The 15,261-nt window shown below is 38.1% G+C and overlaps 2 protein-coding genes across 2 annotated transcripts in view; one reads left to right on the plus strand and one right to left on the minus strand.

The window, feature by feature from the left end:
- The window catches only part of ITGA4 (integrin subunit alpha 4), a 79,599-nt gene extending 65,284 nt beyond the window's left edge, over positions 1–14,315 (plus strand). The window contains exons 19-28 of the mRNA XM_045868414.3: positions 696–791; positions 1,448–1,527; positions 1,881–1,970; positions 3,849–3,939; positions 6,250–6,357; positions 7,169–7,294; positions 7,925–8,044; positions 9,895–9,993; positions 10,369–10,488; positions 10,919–14,315. Of these exons, the coding sequence (XP_045724370.1) occupies positions 696–791; positions 1,448–1,527; positions 1,881–1,970; positions 3,849–3,939; positions 6,250–6,357; positions 7,169–7,294; positions 7,925–8,044; positions 9,895–9,993; positions 10,369–10,488; positions 10,919–11,017 (1,029 nt within the window). The 3' untranslated portion in view covers positions 11,018–14,315. The remainder of the gene's footprint in view (positions 1–695; positions 792–1,447; positions 1,528–1,880; positions 1,971–3,848; positions 3,940–6,249; positions 6,358–7,168; positions 7,295–7,924; positions 8,045–9,894; positions 9,994–10,368; positions 10,489–10,918) is intronic.
- CERKL (ceramide kinase like) overlaps positions 13,316–15,261 on the minus strand; it is a 110,694-nt gene continuing 108,748 nt past the window's right edge. Inside the window, exons 12-13 of the mRNA XM_045867489.1 lie at positions 14,114–14,292; positions 13,316–13,397 (exon numbers count right to left, since the gene is read on the minus strand). Coding sequence (XP_045723445.1) covers positions 13,316–13,397; positions 14,114–14,292 — 261 coding nt within the window. The remainder of the gene's footprint in view (positions 13,398–14,113; positions 14,293–15,261) is intronic.

Here is a 15,261-nt window from a genome sequence, read left to right on the forward strand (position 1 = left end):
GCAAATTTACACCTCTCTTATCCAGAGACCATCTCTTCAAACCAAGGGCATTTAGAGAGCCCTGGGAGCCTATTTGCAATAGTATGAGGGAAAACTCAAAAAATATCCGTCTATATAATATATAGTACATTTATAGTATATATATATACACACACATCTATAGCACATATACATCTACAGTATATACATAGTGTGTATTTATATGTATACATGTACAGTATATAGATACATCAAGATGTATATTTCCCTGAATATTTGACTATATATATATCCTATTGTGATGACAGTTATTATAATTCTATACTTTTATCACATTCTCACATCCCAGACAGAAGAGGGTCAATGAAATAGGGCCTTCATGAAATACTTGCTTCATGATTTTTCAAGAAACTGGACCTTGAATTAAATGGGGAATACAAACATGAATGAAAGCTACAAGCCCAGGAATTTTTCTGTGTATTCTTTGGAGAATTCACAGGAGTATTAAAATATACCTCTGTGTGCGTGCACGCACATTCACATTTACAAATTTTATTTATATTTCTACTTATCCCAAAAGCAAACAGAAAATAGTCTTCCAGGAAAGCAAATTCTTGAGGAATGATTTTCTTTTCAAAGACTATTATTCTTAAGCATATGTTACAAACTTCTCCTTGCCTTCTTACCTAAAGTGGTTGTTTCGTTTTTCCTTTTAGGAAGAGAAACAAATAAGCTGTGAAGTGACAGACAGCTCTGGCTTAGTCAAACTTGACTGCAGTGTTGGTTATATATATGTAGATCACCTATCAAGGGTAAGCATTTAGCATGTATAGTTTTTGCTTATGAACATGAACATAAAATATTTTCTATTTCTTCTATTTATGCTGTGAACAAGTATATAATTATTTATTTGCTTAGGGTAAGTAGCTAAGTGACGAAATAAAACTCAAACCAACTGGGCTTAGATCTTTGAGATTGTGTTTATATTCTTGGCAATGTTCACTGTGAAAAAAAAAATAGGGGCACATGTTTGTGTCAAGATGGGCATGTGAATGTGTCGATCAGAATTCTACTCCCCTGTCTCACCCTTCCCCGACACCCCCCCTACCCTTCTCCACCCCAGGTGGTCCTATCTGCCAGGCATGTTACCTCTGCTATACAAAAAGGTGTTACTGGCAAGAGTCCTCACTCAAGTTGTTAAAGCAGCTCTAATTTTGTCAGTCTGGACCTGCCTGTCTTTACATTTAGAAGGAGGCTTTGTCTCTGAATGTCACTTGCTGGTGCTTTAAATTTGCCACAACCCCAATAGCTTCCCGGAGCTCAATGCCTGAGTGAGGGGTAGCCGTGCTTCCAAAACATAGTCTCCAATCTGCATTCCACAGAACATCAACATTCAGAAAATTTCAGATGATAAAAAATACTATTTTTGGATTTTTTTTTTAAATAGGTGTTTCCCTGTGTTTTACAGATAGATATCAGCTTTCTCCTGGATGTGAGCTCACTCAGCAGAGCAGAAGAGGATCTCAGCATCACAGTGCATGCCACCTGGTATATTACATTGTGAAAAAATAATGGTGCTAAAGGAAGTGGACCTCTGACTTTAGGGTGGGGGGACTTAGGGGAACCATGAAGCTGTGTTCCACTGTCTGCAGGAGAAAACGTCTCTTGTGTGATCTAAGAAACAAAAACATTTCTAACCATCTTTGGAGCAAATAACACTAAATAATGAGAGCAAATTTCTGCCAACCCTGTCATAAACATTTCTTACCACGTCTATTCCCCCCCCCCACTCCCCAAGCCTCCAGATGTATTCGGTATACATGATATGTGATTAGTCCTCTCTGAAGGTGATTTTTATGTTTGGGGGATTCTAACAGGGTGTCTTCTATTTGCTTCTGTAGTGCAAATGAAGGGGAAATGGACGACCTGAAGCGTAACAAAGTGACTTTAGCAATACCTCTCAAGTATGAAGTCATGCTAACTGTTCATGGGTAAGTAAATTCGGTTGCCTCCTGTAAAGTTGAGAGCCGATTTTAAATTCTGTTGCTTCTTACATTATTGGTCAAAAAGATATTTAAAAATTTTTTAAGTAAAGATCCTGTGCTGTTTCTGTCCCTTAATAAAGACCTGGTGTTGCATTCTCTTGCTTAGCTCTTCATTAGCTTCATGCGCTCTGTAATCACTACTGAGGCCTCTTCAAGCTAGTACCCAGTTGGGGTGTTCTTCCTGGAAAAGCCCCAGAAGCCTCTAGCAGGTCATGTCCAGCCTGTCAGTTGTATGCTGTGCAGGCCAGGGGCCCCGGGGGTGGGGAAGGGCAGTGTGCAGTTGGTATGGTCATGCTTGGTGGCTGCAGCCAGTGTGAAGTTCCAAGAAGTGTAAGCTTGGTCCACTCACCACTCTCCAGAACCCACATCTACCTGTGTGGCAAATTGATGGAGATATGAGAGAGCCAAGCTGCAAGGTGTCCCCTGACCACTCACCCACGGCCCCAGAGCCAGCATTCACTGGTTCCCCACAATGTAAGTGATTGTGTGGACCCTCCTCAGATTCAAGATGGAAACACGTGGAGAAAGATTTAAGGAGTATTAAGAAAACATTTAGTGATTTTACTGGAAATGATTCAGGCTATTAGTCTTTGTTTAAAACCATATTTTTTTTAACAAAATTTTATTTATTTGAGAGAAAGAGAAAGCGGGAGAGGTAAGAAGTGGGCTCCCCACTGAGCAGGGGGCCCAACAACTCTGGGCTCAATCCCAGGACCCCAGGATCATGACCTGAGCCGAAGGCAGATGCTTAACCAGCTGATCCACCCAGGCGTCCCTAAAACCCTGTTTTTAAAGGAACAGATACCGAACAAATAGACTGATGAGCTTTTCTTGTTGCTCTAAATATAAACCATCCCCAGTCATTTTTAACCACTCGCAGAGATGGCATATAATTATATAAAAATGGTGTCTGCAACTGAAAGAAATTGAGTATCACGTTTCTGAGATGAAACAAGCAGAAGAGAGAGGAAGCCATTCAGGAGGGGAGAACCTAGTGCATCAGTGGGGAGCAGAGAAAAGCTGACACCATGTTTCCTGGTTTTGAAGCCTCATCTCACCTCCTTTTCTTGATTTTCTTATGACGAATGTCCTCCACACAGTATTTTGGGCAAGGAATGTTCTGCGAGTATAAAACTGCCTAAATCTACAGCATTTCGGTATTTCTGTGTAGCCAGTCTCTAATTTGTGTTACTTCACATTAGCTGCCAAATAAGAGCAACTGGTGGAGTTGGGATTCCCCAGGAAAATACTTCTTAGAATTCACTACTGACCTCTATGTCTAATCACAGGCAAAAGAGTGACAACCGTGTATTCCTAAGCAGAAAGTTTACCATACTTACTGATGTTTGAATTGTTCCCCAGCCTTGGGGTTCATTACAAATAGCCAGCAGGAATTGGATCATAAAGACATAATTCAAAAATAGGTAAAATAGATTGACTTATAGGAAGATATTGGAGCTATAGGGATAAAGTTAAGAATTTCTCTCATATTTGTCAAATTTATATGAACCATTTGAGAGCTGAGAGAGAAGGAATGGCCAGTGGACTGAACCAGGCAGTGCTGGGAAGACAACCAAAGGATATTCGTGGGAAGAGACATTAACACCCAAGTCAGAGCACATGGCTTTCTGATTTTCTTACATTTCACTAAAATTCGTATCTTACCAAGAAACCAAAAATATTCGTTGGTTCTTAGAGGCCTCTATAGTCTGGAATATAGTCTTAAATAGCATTTTTAAGAGAGATGCAATAATCCAGACTATAAAGATTGTTTATCATAGCTCATCAAGTAAGACCAATTAAATTTGATTTTATTTCTTTCAGGTTTGTCAGCCCAACTTCATTTGTGTATGGACCAAAGGAAGAAAATGAGCCTGAGACGTGCATGGCAGAGAAAATGAACTTCACCTTCCATGTAAGAAGAGTTGTTGTGATATTTGTAGGGAACTGAAAGCTTGTTCCTGCTGCCTTGCTCCAGAGGACATCATAGGCTGTGATGCCCCGCGGCTTAGGGGCCCTCCATGGCTGGTGACAGCACGGTTACTCTATCCCCTCTCCTCCTGGGTCCTTGCTCCTGGTTTCTCCCCTTGCCTTTGCCCTGTTACCAAAGCCCATGACTCCTTACAAATACCATGGGAAGGAGTAAGCCCAGACACAGAGGTAACTCCTGAAACAGGCAAAGTTACGGGAGGAATTGAATCTGCTAGAGGTGCATACGGAGATCAGGATAGGCCAAGGGAAAGCATTGTTGGGTGCAAATCAGTGACTTCTCTTCTTGGTTTAAGCTTTTATACAAGCACTAACATTACCTAGTAAAGGTAGCTCTTACCGCCTGCATCCCCACTTAAGGTCTGTTTGGTCAGCCGTTTAGGTCATAGGTATATGACCTGTTACAAGTAATGTCATTTATTAAATTGTTTAAAAAAAAAAAAAAGAGTATCATCATCCAAACACATTAATATAAAGGTAAATTTAAAAAAATTTTTACTGTTAAACTGAAACTTTTGAGGCATCATGGGTATGATAATTGGAGATAATGTCCACAACAATATTTTTTTGAATCAAAAGCACTACACCGAACATTCTTAGAGCTGTGTAACAATCCACAGAATGTGTGTGAGTCTGGATTTAGGTACATTATGATATTTTTTTGTAAGGCAATGCTTTTGAAAATGTAAGTCAGCGGGGCTCGTGGGTGGTGCAGTCAGTTAAGCGTCTGAATCTTGTGATATGGTTGTGAGGTCAAGCCCCATGTCAGGCTCTGTGCTTGGTGTGGAATCTGCTTAAGATTTTCTCTCTCTCTCCCCCTCCAGCTCATGCTCCTTCTCTAAAACAAATATTTTTTTAAAAATTAAACTAAAATGTAGGTCAGAATCACTTGAGGTACTTACTCAGATGCAAATTCCTGGACCCTGCTCCAGATCTGTAGAATGACCTTGGAATCCTGCAGAGTTTTTGTTATATTAGTGTCCATTAGTGTTGAAAAAATATAGCCCTCTGCTTTGAAGCCCCTAGAAATGCTCCTATCAGAGCCCAGTGAGAGCTCAGCTCAGTTTCTGTTTTAGTTTATCAGAGCACAGACTCTAGAAGGCCTATTTTTTAACTTACAAAATGCGTGGTTAAGTATTTTTCACTTAAGTTACAATGGAGTGAATAGCACTGGAGGTAGCTTCAGTCTGTAGGCTCGGTGAGTCTGTGCAAATTGGAGGAGGTTCTCAGAGGTCTCAAGGTCATTAGGCGAACAAGGATGAAGGATATTTGAGGTTAGACCGATCACTGGCTGGCATGAGGAAGACCCTGTCTAAAGGTCTGGGCAGTGCAGGGTTGTCATTGCTGAGACCACCTTCTGCGACTGCCCTGTACCCCACGGCCCAGCCGTCTCCACACGCCAGGGACACATTCTTTCTTCCATGTCATGTGCTTCCTAAAGATGATTGCAAATGTAGGAGTCATGCTATTTCATTCAGATACTGTAGCACATCTCTTTTCTGACTCACTCAATGGGTTTCATAGTTAAGCTCTCAGGAGACAATAATTTTGGCCGGATTTCCTTCCTCAGAGAGCTGCAATCCCCAAATTTATCCATAATGAAGTAGCATCTACCTCTGCATTATTATGAAAAGGCTGTTGTATTTTCTCTACCCCTTTCTGATTTTCTGAGTGCATCAGCAGCATCATTACCCTGAACTGAAATATATTCTTATTCACTTACTGCGATGAGGATTATCCTCTCAGCAGAGTGATTTTGTGAAACCTGAGGTTTGGAGGTAGAATACCTGAGCTTCTTGTCACTTTGTAGCCATCCCAGGCACATCGTTCACACTTTTGAGCCTTTTCCTGAGCTGGAGAATAAAATGTCAGCTCACCTCATGGGATAGTTGTGAGGATAACTTGATCAAGGGTTTTTAGATACATAATGTGCCATACAAATGTATGTTGTCTTTTTCTTTAGACTGTTTCTCCAATAACCAACAGCCTGGACCATTTGGCCTGAGCAATATCAAAAGGAGAGGGCTAGGAATAATGAAAAAATTATTAGCAAACTTTTTAAAGTTCTGACTGTGGATCTTTGATGTCCCTTTGCCATGCAGTTGCCAACTCCAAACCCCCCACCACTATGAATGTTACATGAAACATCTGGGTTCACCCAAAAGCTCGCTGATACCTGTCCTTACATTTATGAAAAATGTTTAAGTTGTTTAAAAACTTTTTTCTTCCTTCTCAGGTTATCAACACTGGCCATAGCATGGCTCCGAATGTTAGTGTGGAAATAATGGTACCAAATTCTTTTGCCCCCCAAACCGATCAGCTGTTCAACATTTTGGATGTCCAGGTAAAAATGTGTTCCTTCCTTTATTCTATGTTGCTAAATAGATAAATCTGTTAACTTGAGTCACACTCTCAGCTATGAATTCACCACGCACTTACTGAGTACACTTTGACTATTATGCATTAGAATTGTAGGGTTACAGGGACCTGGTCATTTGACGTATACGATCGCTAACAGAACTCTGCTCCTTCCATCTTCAGTGCATTTTCCTTGTGAAAATGGCCCTGTGGACATAATTGGTGAAATTCTCTATAAATCTTGAGGCCTCTGTTGAAAAATCAGTATTTCAGCCTTTTTTTTTTTTTTTTTTAACAGAATTGACACCCTTATATTGATGATTACATCGGGATTGTTTTGTACCTTCCCATTTTCGAGACAAGCAGTCAACAAATAAATCTGCTCATTGGGTTTGAGATCTAATTTTAAAATATCTTACCTGAATTCCAGACTTAGATGGCAGGACATGCTGTTATAACAAGTTACCGTTTTGTTTTGTGTCTAAAGCCAAAGAAATGTTGACTTTCATGCTAATGTTCAAGTGTCCATTTTTCACATTGCCTTATTTTCTGTAAGGTAGGGCCCTGTGCTCACTTTAGCACCTATATCCAACCTTGCTAAAATGTTGCTGGGTTTCTGAGTTTTTGCCATGGAGACTTAATCTTTCCCAAGTAAGTCTGTCCCAAAGATATTTTCACAATTTCAGAAATACTTGATATATTTTAGAAAAGGTAAGCAACTGGAACTTTCCAGATCATATAGTTTTTGCAGTTCTCTCCAGTATGGATAAGATTTCTCTCACTTTCTATCTATATAGACTACTGCTGGAGAATGCCATTTTAAAAATTATCAAAGAAAGTGTGCGTTAGAGCAGGAGAAAGGTCCAATGGAGATCCTGAAAGACATTTTCAAATTCTTGTCCAAGACTGATAAGAAGCTACTGGTAAGTTTCCATTTTTCAGGTTGTAGGTTTTGCTTTCCAGCATACAGAACCGAAGCACTTAAAACCAAGAACCAGTGGGTTTGAGCTGTCAGTTGAGTATAGGAAAGAAACAAGGTAATACTCTTGCACATGAGGAACACACATGCTTGGAGAGAGAGACCCAGGGCTATATATATATATATATCCAATTTCATTATTTATCTAACCAATGCCGATTTTGTGCCAGCCAGACATTGTTCTAGACCCTTTAGGAGGCCAAGATAGAGTATTCAGCTGAGCAGACTTGGTGACATGAGATTAACTTTCACTCCTTTCATTTTAGTGAGTTTATGAAAAAAACAAAAACCCTGAGGAAGTGATCCTACCTTCAAATGATCCAAGTTTTACAAAGCAACATAGAACATGTAACTTAACACGGCCCTGATTAGGAGTCTTTGTTTTAATTCTCAGAACACATGCTTCAGCTCAAATACTTTTTTGTTGTAATTTATAAAACAGACATTCATGTTTTGTTTAAAGCAAAATAATTTTTTAAATGCCACCCACGGGAGATGTTTAATTCCACGTAAAATATTTTAGCCACCTTTAAAAAAATGTTTTAACGTAGCTCTTTTGTATTTTTTTTCCAAGTTCTGCATAAAAGCTGATCCATATTGTTTAAATTTTTTCTGCCATTTTGGGAAAATGGAAAGTGGAAAAGAAGCCAGTGTTCACATTCAGTTGGAAGGCCGGCCATACCTTTCGGAAATGGTAAGTAAAATAAAATGACAACTTCGAGTTTGTAGATTTTTATGAACTTATCTACAATCATCTTATTTAGGTAGAATGAAATGTGAGGAGGCATTTAAGTAATTAAGTAGGAATAGTAAAATTTGGAGTGGAACTCTACAACTGTTTGCATGTATCGCTTCAGCTGAATACACTGTCTAAATGATAGGGCTTTAGTAATTAAACAGATAATTAAGACTGTAAAATAGACTATGGAATAATTAAGGTTTATTTTAGAAAGCATGTCCAATTGCTTATAAACTTTGATTAAATCACAGAAATTGGCTACCTATTTTATATAACCTTAAGGTTTTTTTCTAAACTACTTTATTATTATTATTTTTTAAAGATTTTATTTATTTGACAGAGAAAGGCACAGCGAGAGAGGGAACACAAGCAGGGGGAGTGGGAGAGGGAGAAGCAGGCTTCCCGCAGAGCAGGGAGCCTGATGTGGGGCTCGATCCCAGCACCCTGGGATCATGACCTGAGCCCAAGGCAGACGCTTAATGACTGACTCTCTCTCCCTCTGCCCCTCTCCCTACTCACATTCTCTCTCTAAAATGAATCTTTAAAAAAGATAAAATTGGTCTTATCTCGAGTTCTGTTCAATTTACCTGATAAATATGGATAATGTCTTTTGCAGGGGTGTTGCAGATTATATGAGATACATTTTGTAAAAAGCACTTAGGGCATGGTGTATAGTAAGCCAAAGAAAATGGTAGTTTTATTTTGTTTAAAGAAGAAATGTTTAAAATTGCTACACAGTGGTCAAGGGGGAAAAAAGATCCACCAGATACAGAAGTAAGAGATATTTGCTGTAGTTCCAGTTGTGCTAAAACTAAATCATGAGACCATCAACAAGTTATTTAAACTTTTGCAATTTGCCTCCTCATACACTTGAAGTCCAGGTTTCTCAACAATGGGCACTATTGGCATTGTACCAGATTTTTCCATTATGGTATTAAACTATATGTATTTTATCAGAGCAGCAAGATGACAACACTGTTTAGGGGAAAAAAAAAAAAAAGCCTAGATAAAATAAATTTGAAGAAACATTTATCAGGTGAAGAAAGTCTTATTTGGGAAAAAGATTCAATATCTAGGAAAAAAACTGCTAACTATCAAATATTTAAATACTTAAATATTACAAATATCTACAGTTATCTGCAAACTAGTCATTTTTTTTTTTTTTTAAGATTTTATTTTTGTGAGGAGAGAGAGCACATGCACAGGAGTCGGGGGCAGAGGGAGAAGCGGGCTTCCTGCTGTGCAAGGACCCTCCCCCTCCCCGATAGGGAAATTGACCCTGGGATCATGACCTGAGCCAAAGGCAGACACTTAACCGACTGAGCCACCCAGGTGCCTAAACTATTCATGTTTAATAAAAGGATTTCAACAGGGCGCCTGGGTGGCTCAGTTGGTTAAGCAACTGCCTTCGGCTCAGGTCATGATCCTGGAGTCCCAGGATCGAGTCCCGCATCGGGCTCCCTGCTCGGCAGGGAGTCTGCCTCTCCCTCTGACCCTCCTCCCTCTCATGCTCTCTGTCTCTCATTCTCTCTCTCTCAAATAAATAAATAAAATCTTTAAAAAAATAAATAAATAAATAAAAATAAAAGGATTTCAACAAAATGATGCCAGGAAAATTAATACTATGACCATGCCTTTGGAAACAAAGGAAGCGTTGCATTGCAATTAACTATAAAGAGTGAAATAAATTGGGGAAGATCAATTGTAAAAGCCTCAGCTAGTAGGTAAGGATCATGAGAAATGAATATGTCTTCACAAAATAAAACTATGAGTCAGGCTACAGTGATCTTTCTTTTTTTAAACAGGATGAGACTTCAGCCCTCAAGTTTGAAATAAGAGCAACAGCTTCTCCAGAGCCTAATCCAAAAGTTATTGAACTAAACAAGGATGAGAATGTTGCACACGTAAGATTACCATTTTACCTGAAACCTTAGGATTGTAGGGAAAAACTATTGCTGGAGCGTTTAGTCAGGAAAATAGATTGACTAGATCATGGAGGGCTAGAAATACTTTACTGAGATTGGGCATTTTCTACAACTGGTGGGAGGGAAGGATGCAGACGACTTTTTCAGGAAGTGAACTTGGTAGGGATTATCTGGATAAAGAAACATGGAGCAAGCTGATTCTGCTAAATGGTTACCAATGTTTCTTAGAACCAGCAAGAGAAGGGGGGGGTTGTTCAAAATACTGTGGGAATCATGGGTTGGGGTCGGGGGGTTCAAAGGGAATAGAAGCAAGTTTTTAAACTGGTGACTCTTTATTTTGGTTACTTTATGTAGGTTTTACTTGAAGGACTACATCATCAAAGACCCAAACGTCATTTCACAATAGCGATTATTTCAAGTAGCTTGCTACTTGGACTTATTTTACTTTTATTGATTTCATACGTTATGTGGAAGGTAAGCCTTTAATAATTACCCATGTTAAACCACTCAGTAATGCTGTTCTTGATTTTCACAAAGCCCCCTTTGTGAGTCCTGAGTTATTAGATTTAATTGTTGCAGCACTTTTAATGTTAACTTTTTAAATTCCCAAGTGAACATGTAGTACTGATCTCCTATTTCTCCTAACTTCGGTACCAGTATTCCAGCCATGACACTAGTTTGGAAAGATGTTCTTTTAAAAAGCTCTTAGAAAACACTGCATATTATTTTTAATGTCCATTTTGGAGAGAGTGTGTCACCGAGCAGTCCAACAAAAATAATGCTCTTTAACACAATATTTCCCATGTAAATTTTATTGACTACATGGGATAGTGACTGTTCAGGAGTCTGATGAGTGTAATATATTTGTAACTATACACTAGTGATTATGCAATACTATTTTCAGGCTGGCTTCTTTAAAAGACAGTACAAATCTGTCCTACAAGAAGAAAACAGAAGAGACAGCTGGAGCTACGTTAACAGCAAAAGCAATGATGGTGATTAAAGACTTCTTTCAAATTGAGAGACTCAGGTTAACCAAAGAAATTTAAGACAGTGTTTACAAGAAACCCCGAATTCTGCTCAGATTTCGATGTACTTCATTTACCATGACCTTGTGACATATTAGGTCTCAATGCAAGTGAAAAATCCCAAGCAATCATTACTCTTCAAGAGGAAAGTAATCTCTCTGCTCTTGATAGAAAAAAAACACTAAAGCATTCAATTTATTCAAGGTAAGTAATCCCTCGAAGATACCTTGAAATGAAAGTGCTTCTGAATTAAATCATATTGAGGAAGTAAACAACTCATTTGGAGAAGTCTTGGACTTGAAATATCATTCCTTTAAAAGAAATTATTTGCCGAGTGTGCTTACTTCAGTAAAATAAACTCCACTGAATAGGCAATGATTCATTTCTAATAGATCTTTGAGACTTGTTGGAAAAATCCTGCTAAATATTTTTAAAGAATGAAGAGCTGTTCCTCAATTTTCTAATGAATAAAAGAAGACCACTAATGTTTTAAAGCAGATTTTATCTTTAAAGACCTTTCTTTGTAATACCTTTATGATGGGCTTTGATCAACAACGATTTATTCAGCAGTCTATGTAAGAGCATTATGGGCCTGAGGAGCAAATTTCAGACTGAACTTATACACTGGTTTGAGCTTAATGACTTCTGGATAATTATTGTTAAGCAGCTATGGATTCTTTCTTTCTGTATATATACATAAGTTCTTAAAAAAATGTTTATATAGGTATGAATCCACTAGTCCTCCTATAACACATTTTTATCAAGGGTACCCAGGAGTAAATTTCTAAAATTCATTTTTAGTGAAATTTTTTGCTTATAGAAACAAAAGTACTTAAGAATTCTAATTTATACTCTGAAACAGATTGTGAATGTTGCACTTTAGCTGATATTTCAAATATAAATACACTGATATATGTAAAATATGAAAACTGTACCTCACTAATGACTTTTAAAAAGCCAAACTCTACGCAGACCGTGCTTAAGAGGCCAGTATCTCATATAAATTAGATACTGTGTAAAATAGTGACTGTCAAATTAAGCAAATGCACCTACTTGTGTAGATACTACTTTCTCCTCAAATGTATGTATGAAATGTGTTTTTATCAGGTGTATAAGCATTCTCATCTGTACAGAATTAGAGAAACAATTTAGAAATTTAAATTTTAGCTTGTATTCAGTAAATATAAATGTGACATCAAAATTTCCATGATCTAGGTTTTAGTGATAATCTTTACTATTTATTCATGCATATGAACTGGATGCTGATAGCTGCAGAATATAATTTCATCTGATTTGTCCTGTATCTGTCTTTACTATGGAAGTGATCAAATAGTAAAAGACTTCCATCTATATGAAGCCCCTGCCAACAGCTGTCTTTCTCAGGCTGCCTAAATTCCTGTTAAGTTCTCTGTTCACGAGCCCACAGTAGTAGCTGGTGGCCAGACAACAAGGGAGGCAGAGCTTTGTGCAAGCATTCGAGGAGTGACGCCCAATCTGTGAGCATGAAGCCTCCTGAATGCAATCATTAATTAAATTAAAAAGGTATTCTTTCAAAGTATTATATTAGCAAAAGATTTGCTTTTGTCATTACATAAAAAGCAAAGTAATTCTTCCAGGAGATTTTTCTGTAATCATTGGTGGAGGATGATCCCTGAGGAAATTTAAATCTGGCTCTTTTCTACTCAGAAATGATAGCATTTGGGGCATTACTGAGTGCACTAAAACCAGTGTGCTAGGATTGCTGGATACCAGGACTTTCAGAAGCAAAGAAAACAGCTCCTCACTAGTTAGCTATTTTGCATACTTTAAAATATGTTATGGATTTTAAAAGACTTTAAAGAAAATCAGGGAATAGTCCCAAAATTGGTACCCTAACAACTTAAAACGCTTATCTTTTTGGCAGATAATGTAGGTATTGGAATGATTTTGAAATCTGGATTAGTATCTCATCAGGGCATCTTCAGGTAACGTCGGGTATCCATCTATACCAGGCTCTAGGAATTTTCACATCAGTACTGATGGAATCAAATCTTGAAAAGTGAAAGCATTCCAATTATTTCACTTGGGAATTAAGTATATGAATGTTTACTTTCAGTTCCAGTAATACTTTCTGAAACCCAAAATTTAAATTATATTTCATGTTTTAAGCTCTAGAAGCTAATTTTTAGTGACAAAAATAGCAATTTTCATTTCTTTTAAAAAAAAATTTTTCCCTATATGTTTAAAGCATGACCATAGTCCTTCATATTAAAATTCTAGTTTGTACGTTTCTTTTATAAACAATTACATGTTACTTGGGAATCATTCCTTTCTTCCATGCTTCCTCCATAAAGATTGATAAGTCTGGGATGTAATCTGTAAAAAAAGATGTATAATTATTTCATCAACCTATCGTTTTCACACATACACCTATTGAGTGCGGTACCTAAGACCTAATCCAAATCTAACGACAGCTTCCAAACCTATATTCGTGGCAGAGCTGCCATCTTATAAACTGGGGGGCCTGATAAACCAGCACCAGTAATGACTGTGACATCCAGGCACTGTGCCTATAGTGGGGTGCTCCTGCACCCTTCCTCTCCCCCTGAGTCCTAATGCTTACCAACAGTGAGTCTGCATGGTCCTAAACTTGCCTGCGCCAGTTGCCCCTATTAAATAGTATGTAACATTGTTCCTGTGTAAAGTAAGCTGAAGGCTTTGGAAAGAGTTCAGAGAAGCACACTGCTGAATACCTAGTGATGAAGACTAGAGATTTCAATGTAACAATCTGCAACTCAGAGGGCTTTCACCAGGTTAAGATCTGGATCCACTTTTAAAATGACAAAACGTCAGTTGTAGACATCATCTGTATAGTTTAGGGAGAAATTTGAAATGCCAAGATAGAGACTCAGAAAATTTGGTGATGAGTCTACACGAAAATGCTTTGGCTGTATGTAACAATGGGTGAGTAAATGTAAAGTTACACTTTATTTATTAAAATTGTACATCTTTTAATGTTTCCCTGACTTATTAAAAAAAATAGTTTTGTGTCTACTGGTGGACATTAAAGGTGGTGAAATAATGACACTTACTTAATGTGAACCTCTGATGTGGCTTCCATTAAGTCACCATCTATGTTCCAAGGGAAACTGTTTTCTGAAGCAGCTGCGTGCTGTCCGTCGTCATCGTCCTCTGGATTGTATCCACTAAGATTCTTTGGACTAACTTTTACTTCTCCAACGGTGTAAGTCTCAACAAATGGAAAACTGAACTAAATAAAACAAATGCAAATAATCATGATGCTTGCTTTATCCTTAACTGCTCATGCAAATTAAGTTTACTGTGCTCTCCCTTGCATGTAAATATCAACATCCATGAGGACGTTTTTATAGCATTGAAACTCTATGCCAGGGATCCCCGATTTCTTTGGGAGATCTAGCAGCTGGCCAACTTGTTTTATGACCAATAGTATGAGGTTGTATACAATATCATACCATTTCCAATTAAAGATTTTTTAATATCCGGCTGTTGACACAGAAGATTTATATAATCCACTAACTTAATAACTTGTCAACTAGTTTAGGTGATGTAAAGCACACTAAGTTTCACACTTAGAATTTAATTAGGAAGACCCTAGCTCTAAGCTTAGGAAGGTGGAAAGAGGAAGTCAGTCTAATGTGACTTTTGTAGGTATTTGCCCGCCAAATTCCCACTTTAAAGATGGATGCAAGTCAAGGGGTGTCTGGGTGGTTCACATGGTTAAGCGTCTGCCCTTGGCTCGGGTCATGATCCCAGGGTCCTAGGATCGAGCCCCACATCGGGTTCCCTGCTCAGCAGGGAGTCTGCTTCTCCCTCTCCTTCTCCTGCTCCCCCTGCTTGTGCTCTCTCGCTCTTTCAAATAAATAAAATCTTTAAAAAAAAAAAAAAGATGGATGCAAGTCAAAAGACAATGGTTTACTTACTGACCACTCTAAATGATGCAGGGTATCTTCAAGTTTCCATTTTTGTTTGTCTAAGGAAACTTCAGTGGAAAAATTATGTATTCTCATAAATAAGAAAAGATAGCCAAGTACCTTTTTAGTAGCAATGCACAATAACCACTCACTTATTTCACTTTTTAGGTAAATGGCATGAGATTTATTCCTATTATCTACATGGGTTTTTTTCCCCTTCCACATATGAACCTCAGTGAGGTATAGATTTTTAAAAGTTGACAGAAAACTAGTACCCTCCACACCCT

The sequence above is a fragment of the Mirounga angustirostris genome, unplaced genomic scaffold (genome assembly GCF_029215605.1).
Source record: "Mirounga angustirostris isolate CCGP_5_RB_7025 unplaced genomic scaffold, mMirAng1.0.hap1 SCAF_3, whole genome shotgun sequence".
In the NCBI taxonomy this organism is placed as follows: Eukaryota; Metazoa; Chordata; class Mammalia; order Carnivora; family Phocidae; genus Mirounga; species Mirounga angustirostris.